This window comes from Eumetopias jubatus, unplaced genomic scaffold (assembly GCF_037043125.1).
Source record: "Eumetopias jubatus isolate StellerSeaLion01/CBP00866 unplaced genomic scaffold, mEumJub1_p1.0 scaffold_15, whole genome shotgun sequence".
In the NCBI taxonomy this organism is placed as follows: domain Eukaryota; kingdom Metazoa; phylum Chordata; class Mammalia; order Carnivora; family Otariidae; genus Eumetopias; species Eumetopias jubatus.
The window spans coordinates 94,296,194-94,314,821 of NW_028274821.1; the positions used below are offsets into that span (position 1 = coordinate 94,296,194).

Below are 18,628 nucleotides of genomic sequence, written 5' to 3' on the forward strand. Positions count from 1 at the left end.
CAAGATGGGGGGCCTGTGACCACGGGGCCCACTGTCCAGCCCCACGGGGCCCAGAACCACCCCCAGCCCTGCTAGGTGCCCACCCTGTTGCCTGCCCTGCTCAGAGCTATGGCCCCCATCACCTCGGAGTCACCTTGGGCCCCCAGGGAAAGACAGGAGCACCCGCCTCAGGGGCAGGCTTAGGCCAAAGACCAAGGACTCAGGGCCTAGGCCCCAGTGGCAGGCCTTGCCTTCCTCTGCTGGGACCAGGAGATCCTGTAGACGCCTGGGCCAGCCTGACATGGCCAGGGCACAGAGCCAAGAAAACTTCCAGAATCAGGACACTCCACTAGGGCCCTGAATGAGCAAGCCTCTACCCAAAACTGTCCTTCCGGCTTCTGGGTCTTTGAGGAGATGGACGCCCAGGTCAGCCGATGGTGACCCAGGAGGGCCCATCTGTTGATCTGCCTAAAGACCTCTCCCCCAGCCCTCAAACGGGTGACTGGATAGGCTCTAGGCCCCACCACCCACTGCCCGGCTGGAACCTTCCAGAAGCCATCTGCCCTGGTCAGCCTGATAGTGTCACAGCTATGGGAGGCGGCGGGGCGTGTGGGAGCGTGGTGGGGGCTGGGCCGCTCTTCTCAATGCCCTGTCAGACCCCTTCCTGAGGCAGACCTGCTGCAGGCCCTCCACCCTTCCCAGGGCAGCCCCCAGCCCTGGGAGCTGCCCTTCAAGGTAAAGAGGCAGCGGGACTCAGGTGCTCCCATACAAGGCCATCTCTGGATTTCTGCCCAGACCACGCAAGACTCACTTCCCAAGTCTCCCCTGTTCTCTCTCTGCTGACACCTGGCGACCTGGCGGCTCTCTTTCCCAGCAGGGCCCTGGAGGTTGGGTTGGCCTAGGACTCCGGGAGGGGAGGGGCGTAGAGAGTTTCTGGCAGGGGGAGGAGCTCCGAGCTGGCCCCTGCTGCACCTGCCTGGTGTTGTCAGGCTGCAGACCCGGCACCCCCACTCCCTCTTTGGGTCCCAGTGTCCCACCCCGGGGCATTAACCACGCTGCCCCCAGCCCTCTGCTTCAGGCGGGTGCTGGTCCCTGGCCACCGGCCCAAGGAGGCCTTCGGTCCCAGTACGGCCCGGAGATGCGGCTGATCCAGGTCTGGGGAGGGCTCAGGGAAGGGGTAAGGCCTTCAGGGACGTTCCAGAATATTTTGTCTAATAGCAGCTTCTCCTTGACCCAGGGCACTGCCTTTTCCCGACTTAAATCCTTTGGGGACGCACCAGCCAGTCTCCTCAACACCTTCCAAGGGAGGAGCATCTTGGGGTGGGGTGAGCCCCGGGGCAGGTGCTAGGGCCTGAGGAGGTGGGGCTGCCCCTGCCCAGCAGCTCAAAGCCCTTTCCCACACACTGGGGAGACCTGATGGCCAAGCAGAAGGTGGGTGGGGTCCACAGGTCCCTGCGGGTCGCTTGTCTGAGGCTGGAGGACACTGTCAGCTGCCGGCCAGTGAGAAGCCACCAGGCACCTGGACAGCCTCAGCCCTGGACAGCCATCCCCGGGGCACACTGCCGGCCCCCCCAGCCCCGAGGCTGAGATCGAGTCTAGCCCTGAGCCCCGGGCTTGTGTCTGACCCGGCAGGCTAGAGGCGGGGGAATGGCCCCGATGACCTCTCAAAGGTGAGGCCACCTCCTGACATCCCTGTGGCCCAAGCAACTGGCATCCAGAGCACCTTCCCACCCCAGCCGTCCTCAGGCAGATGCTCATCGTCAGCCTCACGCCTGGGCTGCAGGGCCCGGGGGGCTCTCAGCCTCGGCTCTGCATCCAGAGCTATCCGGGTGCTGCGGTGGGCCTGGAGGGGGGTGGGTCTGGAGGGGGGCCGGCCTGACCGAAGGTCCTGGCATGGGGCTCCTGAGCGACCATCACCTGTGCCATGGGCTCAGAGCAGGCGCCCTGCCCTCACGGGTCAGCCACCCCCACCCGCCCTCTGAGAGCCGCGAAGCAGCACGTGGTCTGCCCGTGGGGTGGGGGGGCAGGAGGGGCCTCCTCACTGCCAGCATCCAGCACGGACGCACCCCCCATCCCCCATCCCCACATCAGCTGAGCAGGGGCCCCGCGGCGGAGATGGCCCAGCTCAGAGCTGCTGACCACACAGGGTCCAGCTCAGAGCAGTGAATGGGGGGGGGGACACAGAGAGAGTGCAGGGGGAGTCCTGTGACTGCAGGAGGGAGGGAGGGAGGGAGGGACGGCTCCTGGATGCGCCCTCCCGCCTCCCCAGGCCTCCGTCCTGCACCGTGGAGGGGGTGGGGCAACAGCCAGACCCTACCTGGGCCCCGCAACAGATGAGTCACTGCTCACCGCAGCTCCTCCTCTATCTGCCCGGCCCAGCAGATCCTGGAGCACCTATTTCCTGAGCCCCCACTTCTCCTGGGGGCCATCTGGCCTTCTGCTGTCCAGTGGGAAATGGAGGAGGAGGGACTCGGTCCCTGGCGCTGGGTCTGAGGGCCAGACACTGGGGTCCCCAGGAGCCACTCTGCCCTCAGGAGGACCTCGTTCCACCAGGATCTGTGGGACCCCCGGGGGCCCGGCGGCAAGTGCCCCTCCTGGCAGGTTAGCCCAGCCTGCCCAGACGAGAGCGAGCCAGGCCCATAGCTCCAGGTCCCTGCTGTCCCGGGTCTTCCCCACAGTCTTGGTCCCACTGTCCTGGGTCACCTTACTGCCTTGCCCTGGGGTGTGCTCACTTGTCTCAGGGCGGCCTGGCCTGGTAAGGGACCTGCAGCCCAGACATCCACTCAGAGAGCCTCAGGCCTCCCTAAAGCCAAAGGGCTGCCGGCCGGTGAATGGGCAGGAAGCCCAGTGCCCCCATGGAGGTGCGGCCGTGTCCCCCAGGCCTTCCTCCACAGCCCTCTTCCTGCCCCTGTCCCATCCTGAAAGGAACTCCCAGATCGGTTCCTGGGCCAGGCTGGGCCTGGGGCAGCCGAGGGTCCGTGCAGGGCCCTGGGGTCAGCCCCCCCAACTCCTGCCTGAGCTGGGGGACTGTCATCCTATGGCCCATATGTGGATGGCACCGAGAAGCCAGGCTGACAGGAGGCCAGGGCGGAGGGTGGGGGTCGCAGGCCTGCCTCCACCCCTCCCCCGCACCACCGCCCCCCTCCCCCACATCACTGCCCCCACCCCCTGCCCCCACCCCCTGCCCCCTCCCCCGCACCACCGCCCCCCTCCCCCACATCACTGCCCCCACCCCCCCGCCCCCTCCCCCGCACCACCGCCCCCTCCCCTCCCTACTCCCTACTCCCACCTCCCTCTCAGGTGTCTCCTGTCTCTCTCTACCCCACCCCCTCACATTGGCCTCTGCCAGGGAAGCCAACAGCCCCCTGCCAGCCCGGGCACCCGGGAAGAAGCAGGAGATCCTCCACGTGGCACTGCGCAGCCGGCTGCTCCCCCAGGCTGCCCTACTGATGGAGCCCCACAGTGCTCCAGTCTGTGCTCCCCACCCCCGGGCCACTGGGGAGGGGGCCTCACGTCCCTGGCCTGGATGTCAGGGCTGCAGAGCAAAGGTGCCAGGGGAAGAAGCGGCAGGCTCCAGACCCGCGGGTGCCCAGCCCCTCCCAGCAGCCCACTCTCAACCCTTCCCACAGAACTGCCACACCTGTTTTTCCAGAATTTCTGAGATCCCAGCCTCAGAAGGGGAGACAGGGGCCCACCCAGTCCCACCAGAACAGGCTCAGCCACCTGCAATGGCCCCACAGCAAGGGCCTAGCCAGGGCCAGGAAGCCCGTGGGGGCTGAGGTGCAGATGTCCCCACCTTGCCAGGGCACCTGTGGACCTGGGACCGCCCTCCTGCCTCACGAGGTGGGCGGCAGTGCCCCATGCTGGTCCCATTCAGGGAGCTGACCTGACCCCATGCCTCCCCCTTGATCACTTCTGAGCAGCCTTGGGGCCGTTCCAAAGCCAGAGGCCAGGGCTGCCAAGAATTCAGCTTCTGGGCGAAGCCCTGGGACAGGAGGCTGCACCCCCCAAATGGGCTAGGCCTGTGTCTGGAGACAGGTGGCCCTCGTCCCCCCACTGACCACAGCTAGAGCCCCGCTGTCTGCACCCCACATAGGAGCTCTCCCCTGCTTCATCTCCTGTCCCAGGCTCCTCGCCTCCCCCAGGATAGCACGCCTCTCCCGCTCACAGTGGTCAGAGCTGTGGACCCCACTCAGCCCTGAGCTGGGGCCCCGCCGGTCTGGGATGGCCTCGGGCTGAAGCAGAGGGACAGGTGACACCCATGAGATCTGAACAGGGCCCAGGACCTCAGAGACAGCCCGTCCACCGAGGGCAGCCTCTGAAGGTGGGGGCATCCCTGAGTCCTGTGCTGCAGGGAGACCCTGGGGCTGAGAGCAGTCCCCATCCCAGTGTCTGCACCAGGAGACAGCCTGAGTCCATATGGTGCTCCTGGGCCAGACTGCTGGGCAGGACCAGTGTAGCGGCAACCACACACAAAGGGTGGGCCTGTGCCTGAGACGGGGGGGGGGGGGGGCCCAGGCTGAGAAGGGTACCCGGGGGACCACCAGCCAGAGCCTCAGCAGCTGGCTGGGTGGGGAAGGTGTGCCCAGCACGCCTGGTCTTCGGGCCTGACTTTGGGGGCAGATCCGGTTACCTTGGTTATCTGGGCCCAAGTCCGCCGTCACCATCCAGCCCTCTGGGCCTTTCAGGACCAAACTCATGCAGTGCAAACCCCCTCCCGGGGTCACTGGGCTTGGAGAGAGAATGAGGGTAGGGCTTTTGTGAGGGGTCGCAGCCCCAGATAAGAAGTGACCAGGGGTCCCAGGCAAGGCAGTGCCGAGGCACACGCTCCCTCTCCCCATCCAATCTACTGGGCTGCATCTGGGACTGGAGAGGGGACCGGCCTTGCAGGAGCCTCTGCCCGGCCTCTGCCCTCACTCAGCGCAGGCGGCAGGGCCCAGGCGCCCAGTCAGAGCCTCTTACATAAGCAGCCCTGTGGGGAGCGAGGCTGCAGCTGGGCTCCTCCACTCTGTCCTCCCCCAGCATCACGAGCCTCCAGTGGGCTGTCCTTGGGCCCTGGGTGGAGGCCAAGTCAGGCCCATAAATAGGGGTCTCTCTAGTGGCCTCTACTCCCCCTGCCGGCCTCCCTCCCTCTGCCTGCACTGCCAGCATCCCGGCCCTGGTCACACACTCGGCTCCAGAACAATGACCGCTCTGCATACGCTGTGGATGGGGCTGGTCCTGCTGGGGGTCCTGGGAGTCCTGCAGACGCGGGCCCAGGCCCCCGTCTCCCTGCAGCCCAACTTCCAACAGGATAAGGTGAGGGGCTCCCCGGCCCGGTCCCCCAGGCGGCACAGGGCCCCATCAGGGGAGGGGGGCGCTCTCTGGGGCTGAGTTGTCTTCCTGGGAAGAGGGGAGCTGAGCAGAAGGAGGAGGCTGACCAGAACCACCCCCGTCCCTGGGCCTGTGGCAATTCGCCAACCAAGAGAGCAGAGCCACTGTATGTACCCAGACCGGCAGGGAAGCACCTGCGTCTGTGAGGGCGCACGCGGCACCTGCGGACCCCCGGGGCCGAACGCGTGCCTCCGCCATCCAAACACGGTCACCCCGTTAAGCTAATGACGCCCAGAGGAAAACAGGCACAGGCTCCACACCTGGGTCCCAGGACACATGGTGCGCGAGCGCGCCGACGGGGATGGCCCACGGGGATGGCCCCAGAAACCCGAGTGCGCGCAGGGACGCGTCCAGCACACGCTCAGTCGGTCCTCCGGCCCGCGCGCCCCGCCCCGCGCCCCTTCCTGAGCGTCGCGGGGGCCCCGCGGCCGGCCCCCGGCAGCCGAGCCCGCCCCAACCCCTCTGGGTACGGCCCGGGCGCCCTCTGCCGCCCGCTCCCGCCACCGAAGCAGCCGGGTCGGGGCGGAGGGGACTGCGCGCCGCGTGACCGCCCTCGGGGGCGCGGGGCGGGGCGCGGCTGGAGGCAGGAGGGGAGGGGCCGGGCCGCCCCTTACCCAGGTCCGCCCGGGAGGGTCCTGGCCGACCCGGGCGGGGTCCGTTCGCCGCAGTTCCTGGGGCGCTGGTTCACCTCGGGCCTCGCCTCCAACTCGAGCTGGTTCCGGGAGAAGAAGAATGTGCTGTCCATGTGCATGTCCGTCGTGGCCCCGACCGCAGACGGAGGCCTCAACCTCACCTCCACCTTCCTCAGGTGGGACACCGGGCTTCTGGGGCCCAGAGCACCCCGCCCCATGACCACGGTCTAGGGACAGCCCCTGGCCTCACCCATGACCCCTTCGGTGACCTGCCCACAGGAAAGAGCAGTGTGAGACGCGGACCCTGCTGCTGCTGCCGGCAGGAGCCCCGGGCTGCTACAGCTACACCAGTCCCCGTGAGTGGGGCCCCCTCTAGGGACCGCTGGGCGCAGCCCTGGGCCAGGGACACCCGCCTGCCCCAGCAGTACATGGGGTGGGCTGGTGGCCACTCCACCGGGGTCAGCTAGTCCACAGTCCGGCCTGGACCTGCCCCAGGCTCAGGTGTGGGGGGACCACGAACCCTCTCTTGGGCACTGGGTCCCCTTTGGAGCTGACCTCCAGGCCCCTCCCTGCCCCCCATAATGATATTTCCTCAGGCGGAGCGCACATGGGCAGTCCCCCAACCCCCCTCACTCCCCCCCACGGTGTTCCAGTCCAGGAGCAGGGCCAGGGGCCTCTTCACACCCCAGCCCACCATTTACCCCTTTCCTCGGGGATGGCTTCCCACTGGGAAATCTTTCCTCTTCCTTTCCGCCGAGGGGCTTGTGGCTGCACATGAGCCCCTGATGTTCGGATCCTGTGTGTCTGCTGCCCCCCAGGACGTCTGGTCTGAGGACCCGGGACCCTGCAGAGTTCAGGGGCTGCTGGGGGAGGGGACCCTCCCTGGCTCCTTCCCACAGCCAGCCCCGGGAGAGCGCACCCCTTCCCAGGCAGAGGTGGGCCGGAGGTCTAGGGCCAGGGTCCCCAACCGGGCTTCTCTCACGGATTCCCAGACTGGGGCAGTACCCACGACGTGTGGGTGGTGGCGACCAACTACGATGAGTACGCGCTTCTCTACACCACGGGCACCAAAGGCCTCGGCCAGGACTTCCACATGGCCACTCTCTACAGTACGCACCCCACAAAAGGGACTCACAGTCTGGCCTGAGATGGGTGTCTTCCGGGGGGGGGGTCCCCAAGCTGCAGGGGTGGGGGCAGCAGAGACCTTCCCCAGCTGAGGCCAGCGGCTTCTCCCTCCTGCCCCAGGCCGCACCCAGACCCCGAGGGCCGAGATAAAGGAGAAATTCACCACCTTTGCCAAGACCCAGGGCTTCACAGAGGATGCCATTGTCTTCCTGCCACAGACCGGTGAGGAGGGCTGCTAATCTGATGGGAAGGGGATTAAGGTCAGATTTGAGGCGGACAGTGTCCTGATTCAGGGGAGGCTGAGGGGTGCAGTGCATCCGGCCAGACCGCCCACTGACCACTGACCAGCACACTGTGGCCTCCGGAGTGGGGGCAGTCTGTCCTCACCCTGAGACCTTGGCCTGCAGCCCCTGGGCGGGGCACAGGAAGGTACTCTTTCTGCAGGAACACCCCCCCCACCCCGCCTCCCCAGTTTCACTAAGCAGCCGGTGTTCCAGGCCCTTGATGAGCCCTCAGGACACAGGGTCTCCAGCCTGGCGGGGGGCGGGCACTAGAAACAGACCCAGCGGGGTGGGGGTGGGGTGCTGCAGGAACACACGGAGGGGGGGCTCAGGGCCCAGGGCTCCCCTGAGGCAGGCAGCCTGCTCCGGGCCCAGGTGGGGACAGAACCCCCCTCTTTGTTTGGAGGAGGGGAGAGAGGGACGGAGTGTGATGGACTCAGCAGTTTTGGGGGGCTCAACGCCACCAGCTCTCCAGGGCTGTTGGGAGGGGGCAGGTAGCCCCAGTGGGGAAAGTGGCCCCAGCCTGGGGCGCTGACCATGGTCCCTGGGGGTCTTTCTTGGCAGATAAATGCATGGAGGAGCACAAGTAGGTGAGTGTTGTGGGCTGTGGGCGGGCTTCACCCGGCAGTCCCCCCTCACACCTGCTGACACTCACCCCACCATGCAAGGGTGGTCCCAGGCACATGGGGGTTAATTAAGGGGGAGGGGCTCCACTGGGGTTCACGAGATTCCTGGGGTAAGAGGAGCTGGAGGCTGGGGTAGGAACCGGTGGGGTCGATGGGAAGGGAGGGTCTGGAGGTGCTCGCTCCCCTGTGGCCGGGAGGGGCGGTGTTGCCGGCCCCACCCACTGGTCCCGCTCTCTCTGCCAGGAGACCCCGGCCCCCAGGACCTGGCCATCCCGCCCTGCTCCGCTCTTTCCTCCAGGACCCCCAAGGCCCCAGCCCTGGCTCCTCCCCGCCCCCACCTCTGCGCCCTTTGGCTTTCTCCTGGCTCTGAGAATAAACTCCGGAAGCAAATCAGCCGTCCAGCTCCTGCCCGTCTGTCCTGCCGTCCTCGCTGCCCATGGCCTAGCTCTGGCCTGCTCCCTGGGCACCTGACCACACCCCACTCACTTTGGGCCTCAGTCTCCCCTTCCCCTCTGGAAAGTCTCTGAGGCTGGCTCTCCGTGACGTCGCCGAGGGGTGGGAAAGGGCCCGCTAGTGTCTGCTCCTGGTGGGGCAGGTCGGAATCAGGACCGCTGAGGAGCAGTACCGCCACGGCCCTCCCCCGGCGCACGCCGGGCTCTGACCTCGCCACACCCTCTCCAGCCACACTCCTGCAAGCTGCCCCTCCAGGCAGCGGGTTCCGGGCTGGGGCCCAGTCACCTCCTAATCCCTAGGCAGGTGCCCGGGGCCTGCCCCCTCACCCCAAGTCTAGAGAGGCCTGAGGCCCAGGGAAGCTTTGCCTCCACTGGGTGTTGGAAGGTGTGGGGTTAGTACACTCAGCCTGGGCGGAGGTCAAGGTCCCGGAGGACAAGGACCGAGGGGCTGCCCTGTCCATGCCCCCGACACTGGCACAGACTGAGTGGGCTGACGACCGGACACCCTCACATCCCCTCTGCCTACTGCGGTGACTCCTGTCGCCTGTTCTCCGGCCCCACCCTTTCACCAGACCCCCAGCCCCGAAGCCACCCTGGGCCCTGGAGCACGGTCTCCCTGACCAGCCCTGCCCCACGTCTCCCGCCGTCCACCGGGTTCCAGGCCCTGCCCCGAGCCCTCCTGGCTCACAGCGGGCAGCACCCACAGCACCCTGCCCTCCAGGCCCCCACGCTGGCAAACTTCAGCCAGGCCCTATAGAGGCACCAAGACTTGTGAGGCTCAGAGGTGAGGGTGAGCCTCTTGGCAGGCTTCCTGGAGGAGGGGGACTGGGGGCTAAGTCTGAGCTGAGAGCTGGGGGCAGACATCCCAGAAAGCCTGCCAAAAGTTCTCCCCCTGCATCAAAGGATCTGAAGTCTCAGGAGGAAACGCCACCGGGGATGGGCGGGGTTCCGTGGACACAGCTGAGCCAGTGCACTGCAGGGCGCAACCAGATCCCAGCCTAATCTCAGTAGGCTTGGTCCCAGGCCAGCAGACCAGCCACCCCAGGGCATCTGGGGGTCATAAAGGCTGGGCAGGAGAGGCCACCCCAGCTCTCCTGCTAAGAACCATCCTCCATGATGCTGCAGATGCTGCTGATCGGCTGGGTCTTCGCCCTGCTCAGGGTGTCCCTAGGCCAGGCCCAGGTCCCCATCCAGGCCAACTTTGATGCCAGCCAGGTGGGCCCAGGCGCCCCCATGCCAGACCCATCCCGTCCTCCTCATGGCTGACCCCCTTGCTTCTCCATCCAGGTCCCAGGGGCCGGCATTATCCCCAGAGAGGCTGGAGGGCCAGAGGAGCCCAGGCCTGCCCCCCACTCTCTGGTCTAGGCTCCACTCAAGTCGGGGGGGACAGGAGAGAGAGCCCCATCCACCTGCCCCATCAGCTGGGGGGTGGGCTGGGTGAGGAGGACAGCGGGCTCCTTAGGCTGGTCTGTGGCTCGTGCCCACCACCACTCCCCAGGGCCTCGGATCCGGGCAGGTTGCAGCCACCCGCCGCCAGGCTGGGTCAGAGTTGATGTGGCCACAGGGCCTGTGCCCCAGCTCTCCCTGCACCCTCCCTGTAGTTCCAGGGCATCTGGTACGTGGTCGGGGTGGTATCGGATGACCAGGGCTTCCTGGACTCCAAGGACAACCTGAAGATGCCCGTGGTCTTGGTGACACCCTTGCCCAATGGTGACCTGGCCCTCAAGTTCGGGTACTCCACGTAAGTGATCCCACGAACCCCACCTCAGACCGGACCTTAGACCCGGCCAGTGTGAGGCCAGAGGTGAGCCACCGAGAACCAGAGGCATCCCTGGCACCGTAGGGAGTCAGACCCAGGCCCTCCATGGAGCCAGGCTGAGGGGCTTAACCGTGGAGGGGCCCAGTCCGCAGGGGATGCCTCTGCCCGTGGCCTGGCCACGGAGGAGTCTCGTCCCTGTGTCTGCCTGTGGGAGTCTGCTCGGGAGACCCCACGTCTCCCGGCTCTGTGTGTCCTTGAGCAACACCTGCCCCCCGCCCCTGAGAGGGTCTCTCAGCTCTGAGCACAGAGTGAGGGGGGCCCAGGGGGGCCGGGCCGCCTGAGCACCGGCCCACCCTACGTGGTCAGCAGTGCCCAAGGGGTGGCCCTTTGCGACGTGGCTGGGCGGCGTGTGCAGGACGCTCAGGATGGTGTGGTTCTTCCTCCTCAGGCCCGATGGCGGGTGCCAGAAGACAGACACAACCTTCACTAAGGGTGCTGTGGACGGGCAGTTCAGCAACGAGGGTGAGAAGGGCAGGGCAGGGAGGGCTCCCGAGCCAGGCGGGGCTCGGGGGCCGGCCGGGGCAGCAATCTCAGCCGGCTCTTGCCCTTCAGCCATGGCGCAGACCGACATCCGCGTGGTGTCCACCGACTACAAGCATTTCGCAGTGCTGTATGTGGAGATGCAGAAGGGGGGCGTCAGGAACGTCTGGCTGCAGCTATACGGTGGGCAGCCCTGCCCGGTGGCACTCCCGGCACCCCTGTGCCCCCACTAGTCACCGGGCACGGCCTCTCCTCTAGGAGCCCCGCGCCCAAGGCTGGTCTGGACTGTTGGGCACGTTCCAGCAAGTTCCAACTCCATGGCAGGGGGATCCACTGTCCCCCAGTGTCTCCTTGGGACCCCTCCGCACCCAGCCCCTCCCAGGCCCTCTGCCCCGCCCTGCCCCTCTGCTCACCGGTCGGCCCTGCCCTCAGCCCGCGCCCCAGAGCTGTTTCCCGAAGGGGCCCAGAAGATGCAACAGCTGGTACCCCAAGTAGGCCTGAACCCCAGCCAGGGCGCCCTGCTGCCCCGGTCAGGTGAGTGCTACCGGGCAGGGCTCAGGGCTACGGCAGACCCCAGACCCAGACTGGGAGGGCCAGGCCCCAAGGCTCCCCCCAGGGACGGGGCGGCAGCTTCAGGGGCAGCCCTGGCCTATCTGGGCCAGAGGAGGGCTGGACGGTGCCCTGGCTGGTGGCCCCCCAGGTGGGGATGGCTCGCAGGCTGGGGGGCTTGTTTATTCAGGGAGGGTTGGGGGCCTCCACCCCCGGGGAAGGGGGCCCCGGGTGGTTCCTCAGGCCCCACTCTCTCCCGCAGACCAGTGCGCTGGTGCCTTCTCCTAGGTGAGTACTCAGGGGCAGGCGCGGACGCCACTGCCCAGACCACGCAGTGCCCCGTGCCCTGCTGGCCCCCGGAGGCCTCTCTTGTCCAGAAGGCTGCCCGGTGGGGCCCTCATCCTGGGAGCAGAGTGGGGTGATAGCACAGAATCAAGGTGGGACGGCAGGCTGCGGCGGGGAGGAGCAGGGTGGTGCCCCGGGGCTGGGCCCAGGGAGGGCGGGGAGAGGCCAGAAGACGGTGCTCACCCCACTATACCTGCCCTCTTGTTTGCAAGGAAGGGTCCCGCCCAGGAGTGCCAGTGGTGGGGGCGCCCATGCTCCACGTCCTGGGCCTTCCCCAAAGAGCGTGCACCACTTCTCTCTGCCACCCCTCCCCCAGCACAATAAATCATCTCCTAACGCCCACGGCTGCAGTGCATTTCTTCCACCGGCTTCTGGGACCAGGGCGGGACCCCTTGCTCGGCTGGCCTGGCAGGTGCTTAGCCCAGGAGGAGCTGAGGCTCTGCTCCGAGGGAAGCAAGCTTATCCAGACAGACAGGAGCATTGCAGGGCCCTCCCTGCACTCTCCCACCAACCAGGGCACCGGACTGGGGCTGTCGCCCTTGCTCAGCCGCCCAGAGCTCCCGCGGGCACAGTGGGCCTCCTGGGCCTTTGGGGTCCTCCCAAACCACAGCACAGAGCAGGGATCTGGGCCACTTCCATCCCCCCACTTCTCCCCTGATCTCTGGCCCCAAAGTACCCGCAGTTCACTCTCCACCCAGAGCCAGAGGAAAGGGGGTGTGTGCGAAGCTCTGTTCTGCTCTGTGTCTATGTAGTATCACCCTTCTTTGAAGACGCGTCCTTCAGGGGCGCCTGGGTGGCTCGGTCGTTAAGCATCTGCCTTCGGCTCAGTTCATGGTCCCGGGGTCCTGGGATCGAGCCCCGCGTCGGGCTCCCTGCTCGGCGGGAAGCCTGCTTCTCCCTCTCCTGCTCCCCCTGCTTGGGGGAGCGACCACAGCCTGGTCCTGCCAGATTTGCTGCCTTGACTGGGGTCCTTCTGGGCTAGGAGGTCACAGAGATGAAGAGCCCCCACGCCCTGAGGGCCCCCAAACAGCCCCTCTACACCTGCACCCAACACCTGGGCACCCAGCCCGTGCCTTTGAACTCTCTGGCCCACCTGTGGACACTTCGAGGCAGGGACCTGCCCTGGTCTCCCCCCTGCCCCCAGCTTGACACCAGTTCCCTGGTGGAACTGAAGCTCTGGGGGTCGGGACAAGTGTGTGGAAGGCCCAGAGAGCCAGCCTCCTCCCACACGTGTGACCTATGAGCTCACCCACCCACCCTTCCTCCTGACACCTGGGCAAGGTGCCGTCTGCCCATCTGGAGGGGCACCTGCTGAGAGATACTGTGACCGCCAGGCGATAAATCAACTGATCAATGGATTGATTAGTTATCACTTGGCTTCCATATGGACCAAGAGAAGATGGGGTGGAGGCCGCGGCAGCAACAGCAAGGATTTAAAGTGGAGAGGTAGGGATGCCTGCTCTCCTGGAGAGTGGTGCGGGAAGTCTCGCCACCAGCTTCTCGACCCCCACCAGGCTCCGAACCCCTGCCCTCCCCCGCTGACCCTTCCCAGGGCCCCTGGGAAGGATCTGTAGTGGGGAGACGCAGATTGCCCACCATGGCCCTCTGGACACCTTTTCCTCGGAGAGGGGCTCCATTCTGGGGTGGGGCAGCCCCACGGGGCCCCTCTGGGTCCCAGGAGGGCTGTCCCCCCAGGCACCTGCGGATCCGCCCCAGGCTCATCATCTCGTCCTGCACCACCCCGCTCCGACCACGCGGGGGCAGCCCTCAGCCAGTTCTCTCCCCAGAAGCCCCGGAATTCTGCGTGCTGCCTCAGCCCCTCCCTGCCCTGCTCCCCACCGCCCCAGCGCGCCCCATCAGATAGGAAAGGCCAAAGTCCTTGGCTGGCCAAGAAGGCCCTCCCTGACCGGCCCCTCTCTGACCCCACCACCTACCCTCTTTCCTTCAGCCCTGCTGACCAACTCCTGTCCCTTGAGCACGCTGGCACTGCGTCAGCCTCAGGGCCGAGACGCAGGCGGGCCCTGCCTGGGGGGGCTCTTCTCCAGCTCTCTGCTTGGCTGGCTCGCTCTGCTCCTCTGAAAGCTTTTGCTCAAATACCACCCTGTGTGCTCCCTCCTTGGGCCTCTGGGACCCCAAGCCCTGGCTGCCCTCTGGCCTCTCTAGCAGCTCCTTCCCGACTCGGGGAGCTTGCAATGTGGCGTGCCCTGGGGCGAGAGGCCACCCCTGGCTGCCCCCCCGCACAGCCCCCAGCCCGGGTGGCTGGAGCCTTTCTTAGCCTCTCGCCCACGTGGGAGGCCCCACCTGCTTGTGCCCAGGCCCATGTTCAGACGGCTCCCTGCAGGAGGGCTGATGTGCTGAAGACCCAGCCACATCCCATACATTTTCTAGATATTTGTGTCATCTTTTTAAAACTTCAATTTTTCAGTTTTCTTACCATGTTTTGTAACAAATCTTTGCTTCAGGTCTTGAACTAGTTCCCTGGGGCTACTGTGACAGATTATCACAAACGTGGTGGCTTTAAACATTACATTTACCTTCTCGTGGTTCTGGAGGCCAGAAGCCCAAAACCGGTTTCCCTGGGCTCGAAATCCGGGGCGGGCAGGGCCACACTCCCGCTTCTTGCCCGTTCCACCTCCTGGTGGCGGCCAGCAGCCCAGCCTCTGGCCCCCCGGCCACACTGCCTTCTCCTCTTCTTTGTGAAACCTCCCTCTGCCTCCCTCTTATGAGGACGCCTGGGATGGCATTCGGATAACCCAGGAAAACCTCCCCATCTCAAGATCCTTACCCACAACTGCAAAAACCCCTTTTCCATACAAGCTGACATGGACAGGTCATCGTTCAGCCTGCCTCGTTCTTCCTGGAAACATGGTCCTAGGCCCCAAGCACTGGGCCTGGAGGAACTGATGTTTAAGGGGGTTCTCAGGGCTGGGGACTCCACACTCACATCTCTGGACATGGTCCTCCTCTAGAGTCTGGGTATACAGCCACCTCCACCATCTCCATCAAGTTCATATAGCGGAGGAGTGGCCCATCTCCAAACCTGCCGCAGCCCACTGGTCTAGGGCGAGGGCATTTCTGCACTCGCCACCTGCAGGGGTCAGCCATGATCCCTCCCTCCCTCACCTCGACTCTCTCCACCTGTACTCCGAGCCCCTGGCCCAGCATCCATCAGTTCTGCCCTGAGGGACTCAGCAGCCCTCTACTATTCTCCCTGCCCCCCAGCCTCCACCCCTGCAGTCCTCAGTGGCCTCTCCTCATGACACTCGACGTGGGCTTTATACACATAAATCGGTTGTACCACTCCCCACCCCACCCCTGCTTGCACACTCCTGCAGCTCCCCACTCTGCATTCCTTCATCCACAATATTTATTGACTATCTCTGTGCTAGGCAGTGTTTGAGCATTGAAGATGCAGTGGCAAGCACAACAGACATAAAGGCCTGCTCTACAGCCCTCTGGAGGAAATGGGCAATTAACAGGATAAATAAATGTATTAGTTGCCTACTGCTGAATAACAAATTACCCCAAACTTAGTGGCTTACAACAACGAGCTTCTATTATCCCCCCCAGTCTCTGAGGGTCAGGAACCTGGTCCTGGGTGTTCTGGGGCCTCTGGCACTTCTCAGGAGGCTGCCATCGAGCCACTGGCCAGGGCTGTGTGCTCCTCAGAAGGCTCCCCGGGGAGGGGTCTGCATACCAGCTCCCTCACCAGCCCTGGTCGGGCCGGGTCCAGGGCCGTGGGGGTGTGTCCCCAGGGCTGCCACACGTCGTGGTGAGCCATTCAGGCAGGAGAAAGAAGGGACCGCCCATCACTTCGGCGGCTTTCTACTGGCTGGAATCAGGTTACTGAACGCAGCCCACACTCCGGGGGAGGGATACATAAACGTTTGAACATAGGAGGCGGGATGGTTGGGGCCATCTCAGAGGTTGCTGCTGCAGTGAGGAAACCAGAATGGACTTTATATAGTGACAAGTCTGGAAAACAAGTACATAAAGCAGGAGAGAGGGCATGAGATGTTGGGCGGGCTGTTGACCTTTAACGTAAGGTGACTAGGGAAGGTGACCTGTGACTGAAGATCTGAAGGAAGCATGTGAGTCTGGGGGATGGGGGGGCAGGCAAAGGCCCTGAGGCAGGAGCCTGAGGTGGCCAACCAGGGGAAGGTCGGGGAGGGACCAGGCTTGGCAGCAGGTACATGGAGGACACATCAGCATTGCCTGAAAACCCAGCAGCCGCCCTCCCTAGGGCCGCCCCGGGGTCACCCCGGCCCTCTTGCAAAGCCTTGAGCACAACTGCGCGGTGCCCACTGCGGGCCTTCCTCCATGGCGGCTCCTTCTGCCTGCGATCCCCTCTCCCGCCGCGCGCGCCCCCGCCCCTTGCCCAGGTCACAGCTCACTCAGCTCAAACTGCTACCTGAGAGTTTCACGTTTCCTGTGTTTATTATTCGTCCATCCCATTAGATCTCACACGCTCCAGGCGACCAGAGACCTTGTCTGCCGGTGAAGGTGTGCTCGAGGCCGAGGACACCAGGAGGCACAAAAGAGGTGCCGGGCAAATACTGCGGAATGGACGAACTGCCATACTTTAGTCACCTTTGTGTTCTGACCTGGTACACAGGCGTCAGGAACCCTTGTGTATCTGAAGACAACCTGAGAAAGATCTCGGGGAGGGCGAGAGCCGGTGTGGAAGGCAGGAGGCCGCTGGGACAGCCGGGGGCGAAACTCGAAAGGAGGGAACCGCGGACTCGGCGGGGGGGCGGGCGCGCAGGGGCCCCCACGCGGGCGTGCGGACGGCGCTTGCGACCGGCCGGCCCCGGGGACCCCGCCCCGCCCGAGCCCCGCCCTGCGCCCTAAGCCGGGCCCCCCCGCGCTCCGCCAGCCCCGCGCGGGGGTCCGGGGTCCTCGGGGCCGGGACAGGGCCGTAAGCCCCGCCCCGCGCAGGCCCCGTGGGCACCACCCGGGGCCCCGGTTCCGGAGCCGGCTCCCGCGCAGGCGCCCTAGGCCTGCAGCCGCCCTGGCCCGGTTGGTGGCCTTCCGCTCGCCGTGGTGTCATGGTGCCGCCGCCGCCGCTGTCGCCGCCTCTTTGCACGCTGCCACCGGGCCCCGGGCCCCCGCGCTTCGTGTGCTTTTGCGAGGGGGAGGGAAGCGAGGACGGGGGCCCTGGCGACATCAACCTCTAGTGAGTGGCGCGGTGCGCGGGGCTCTGGGGGCGCGGACAGTTCGGCGGGCGGTCCCATCTGACAGCCGCTCCCCCCACAGTGTGACCGACGCCGCGGAGCTTTGGAGCACCTGCTTCACGGCGGACAGCCTGGCGGCCCTCGTGGGTAGCGGGGCTCCTGGGCGGGCCTGGAAGCCCCCAGCACCCCTTCCTGCAGTGCAGACCACCTATGAGATGGAGGGGGGCGGTCTGGGATTTCCCCGGGGGGGGGTCGGGGGGGGTCTGGACACCCTTCCCCCAGTTTTGTAGCTGTAGTCCTAAGATTGGCCCGGCGTCCCGGGTGGCCCTGGGTCAGGCAGTTTGGGGTGGTTCCAGGGTCTTGAGCAGCTGGTGACCAGCCCCTGTGCCCTGTAGAAAGCCCGTTTTGGCCTGAGTGCGGCTGAGGAGATCACCCCCCGGTTCAGGTGAGCCCCTGAGCAGGGAGGAAGGGTGGGTGTGGAGCAAGGGGATCTGCACACGGCACTCAGCACCCCTCCTTTCCTAGGGCAGCCTGCGAGCAGCGAGCTGTGACTTTCACCCTGCAGGAGGACAGAGCATCCCTAACCCTTTCAGGGGGGACCTCAGCACTGCATTTTGACCTCTCCAAGGTGCCAGGCCCAGAGGCAGCCCCCAGGTTGCAGGCGCTGACACTGAGCCTGGCCTACCAAGTGTGCACCTTGAAGAGCCAGCTGGCAGGTGGGGTGGGGAGGGCGTGCCCTGAATCCTCACTAGGGCCCCCCTGCTCGTGCCTCCACTCTTGTCTTTCTTCCCCAGCTGTGGAGGTGACAGCTGCCAGTCCCAGAAAGAGCCCTTGTCTGGTGGGGCCTCAGCTCTTCTTACCAGGTAAGGCCTGTCACCTAGCACTTTGGTTGGGGCTGTGCAACTCATTTTCCCCAGAACCAGATTCAAACTCCAGAGAGAGGATGCATGTGGAGAGGGGGTTGTGGCCCTGGATTTGCACCAGACTCGGGAACCCCCCTCCTGTCCCGTTTCCCTCAGACCCGGATCCTCAGAGAGGCGGCCCTGGACTCGGGGTCAGGAGGCGGTGTCCAGGAGAGTCCCTCATCAACCCTGGCTTCAAGAGGTACTCACCCACTTACCCACCTGTCCCTCCCTCCTGTGCCCAGGGTCAGGCCCTGGACCGCTGCCCCCCCCCCCCCCCCGCTCCATAACACCACAGTGTCACTTTCCTTTCTCTCCTAGTAAGAAGCCAGCCAGTGGTGTAGACTTTGAGAGCCCCTGAAGGTACATCAGAGTGTGACCCTGCCAGGAATCTGCCTGTGAGGTGGGGACAGCCTCTGAGACCCCACAGTTGCCACCTGCCCATCCTGCTGTGCCGTAGGAACACACCTGCTCCTCAAACCCCTTCTCCATCCAATAAATGCTTCCTCAGAGGAAGGCACCGGTCACGCTCCGACTTCTGGGGGCTGGCTGGGGGAGAGGGCTCAGAGATCTCCCTGGGCCTGTGATCTGGCATGGGGCCAGAGTATGTAAGCAGATGCACAGCCCCCACACTCCCTGGGAGGAGGAGGCCCCAAGCTCTCCAGGCTCACCCAGCTGCCCCTGCCTGGTTCCCACAGGAGCCCAGGGCCCAGAAGGCAGGGCAGGGCTCCTCAAGGCTGGAACTCGGTTACCAACTGTTCCAGGCACACACTTCACTCTCCCAGACCCGACCCGACAGGGCACAGCCTGCAGCCACACTGCACACACACTAGGTCCTGTGGAAGTCAGAAGGTGGCCTGCTCCCTGGGGCAGGGCTGAGGAATGTGGGCT

At 65.5% G+C, this 18,628-nt stretch overlaps 3 protein-coding genes across 4 annotated transcripts; all 3 read left to right on the forward strand.

Moving 5' to 3' along the window:
- Positions 1-5,163: 5,163 nt before the first annotated feature.
- PTGDS (prostaglandin D2 synthase) lies at positions 5,164-7,980 on the forward strand. The gene is made up of 6 exons (XM_028094569.2): positions 5,164-5,277; positions 6,021-6,160; positions 6,264-6,340; positions 6,977-7,093; positions 7,230-7,331; positions 7,955-7,980. The coding sequence occupies exons 1-6, from the start codon at positions 5,164-5,166 to the stop codon at positions 7,978-7,980; spliced, it is 576 nt and encodes a 191-aa protein (XP_027950370.1).
- A 1,265-nt stretch (positions 7,981-9,245) lies between these two features.
- LCNL1 (lipocalin like 1) lies at positions 9,246-11,604 on the forward strand. Its single transcript, XM_028094637.2, has 6 exons — positions 9,246-9,683; positions 10,070-10,209; positions 10,676-10,749; positions 10,840-10,950; positions 11,200-11,301; positions 11,579-11,604. The coding sequence occupies exons 1-6, from the start codon at positions 9,582-9,584 to the stop codon at positions 11,602-11,604; spliced, it is 555 nt and encodes a 184-aa protein (XP_027950438.1). The 5' UTR covers positions 9,246-9,581.
- Positions 11,605-16,639: 5,035 nt separating this feature from the next.
- PAXX (PAXX non-homologous end joining factor) lies at positions 16,640-18,253 on the forward strand. 2 transcript variants are annotated; one of them, XM_028094577.2, is made up of 7 exons: positions 16,640-16,837; positions 16,918-16,978; positions 17,231-17,280; positions 17,361-17,551; positions 17,630-17,698; positions 17,855-17,939; positions 18,063-18,253. In XM_028094577.2, exons 1-7 carry the CDS (start codon positions 16,710-16,712, stop codon positions 18,079-18,081), a joined length of 603 nt encoding a protein of 200 aa, XP_027950378.1. In that variant the 5' UTR covers positions 16,640-16,709; the 3' UTR covers positions 18,082-18,253. The 2 variants fall into 2 exon arrangements, with proteins under 2 accessions (XP_027950378.1, XP_027950377.1); XM_028094576.2 differs by having other exon boundaries at positions 16,642-16,837; positions 18,059-18,253.
- Positions 18,254-18,628: the final 375 nt, after the last annotated feature.

Bases quoted from the DNA above. Each gene is read 5' to 3' on its own strand.
- PTGDS (XM_028094569.2), top strand. From the start codon at position 5,164: ATGACCGCTCTGCATACGCTGTGGATGGGGCTGGTCCTGCTGGGGGTC. The intron at 6,161-6,263 runs GTGGGACACCGG...ACCTGCCCACAG, and splicing joins CTCACCTCCACCTTCCTCAG to GAAAGAGCAGTGTGAGACGC. The intron at 7,094-7,229 runs GTACGCACCCCA...CTCCTGCCCCAG, and splicing joins CCACATGGCCACTCTCTACA to GCCGCACCCAGACCCCGAGG.
- LCNL1 (XM_028094637.2), top strand. From the start codon at position 9,582: ATGATGCTGCAGATGCTGCTGATCGGCTGGGTCTTCGCCCTGCTCAGG. The intron at 9,684-10,069 runs GTGGGCCCAGGC...CCCTCCCTGTAG, and splicing joins CCAACTTTGATGCCAGCCAG to TTCCAGGGCATCTGGTACGT. The intron at 11,302-11,578 runs GTGAGTGCTACC...TCTCTCCCGCAG, and splicing joins CGCCCTGCTGCCCCGGTCAG to ACCAGTGCGCTGGTGCCTTC.
- PAXX (XM_028094576.2), top strand. From the start codon at position 16,710: ATGGTGCCGCCGCCGCCGCTGTCGCCGCCTCTTTGCACGCTGCCACCG. The intron at 16,838-16,917 runs GTGAGTGGCGCG...CTCCCCCCACAG, and splicing joins CCTGGCGACATCAACCTCTA to TGTGACCGACGCCGCGGAGC. The intron at 17,940-18,058 runs GTACTCACCCAC...TTTCTCTCCTAG, and splicing joins ATCAACCCTGGCTTCAAGAG to TAAGAAGCCAGCCAGTGGTG.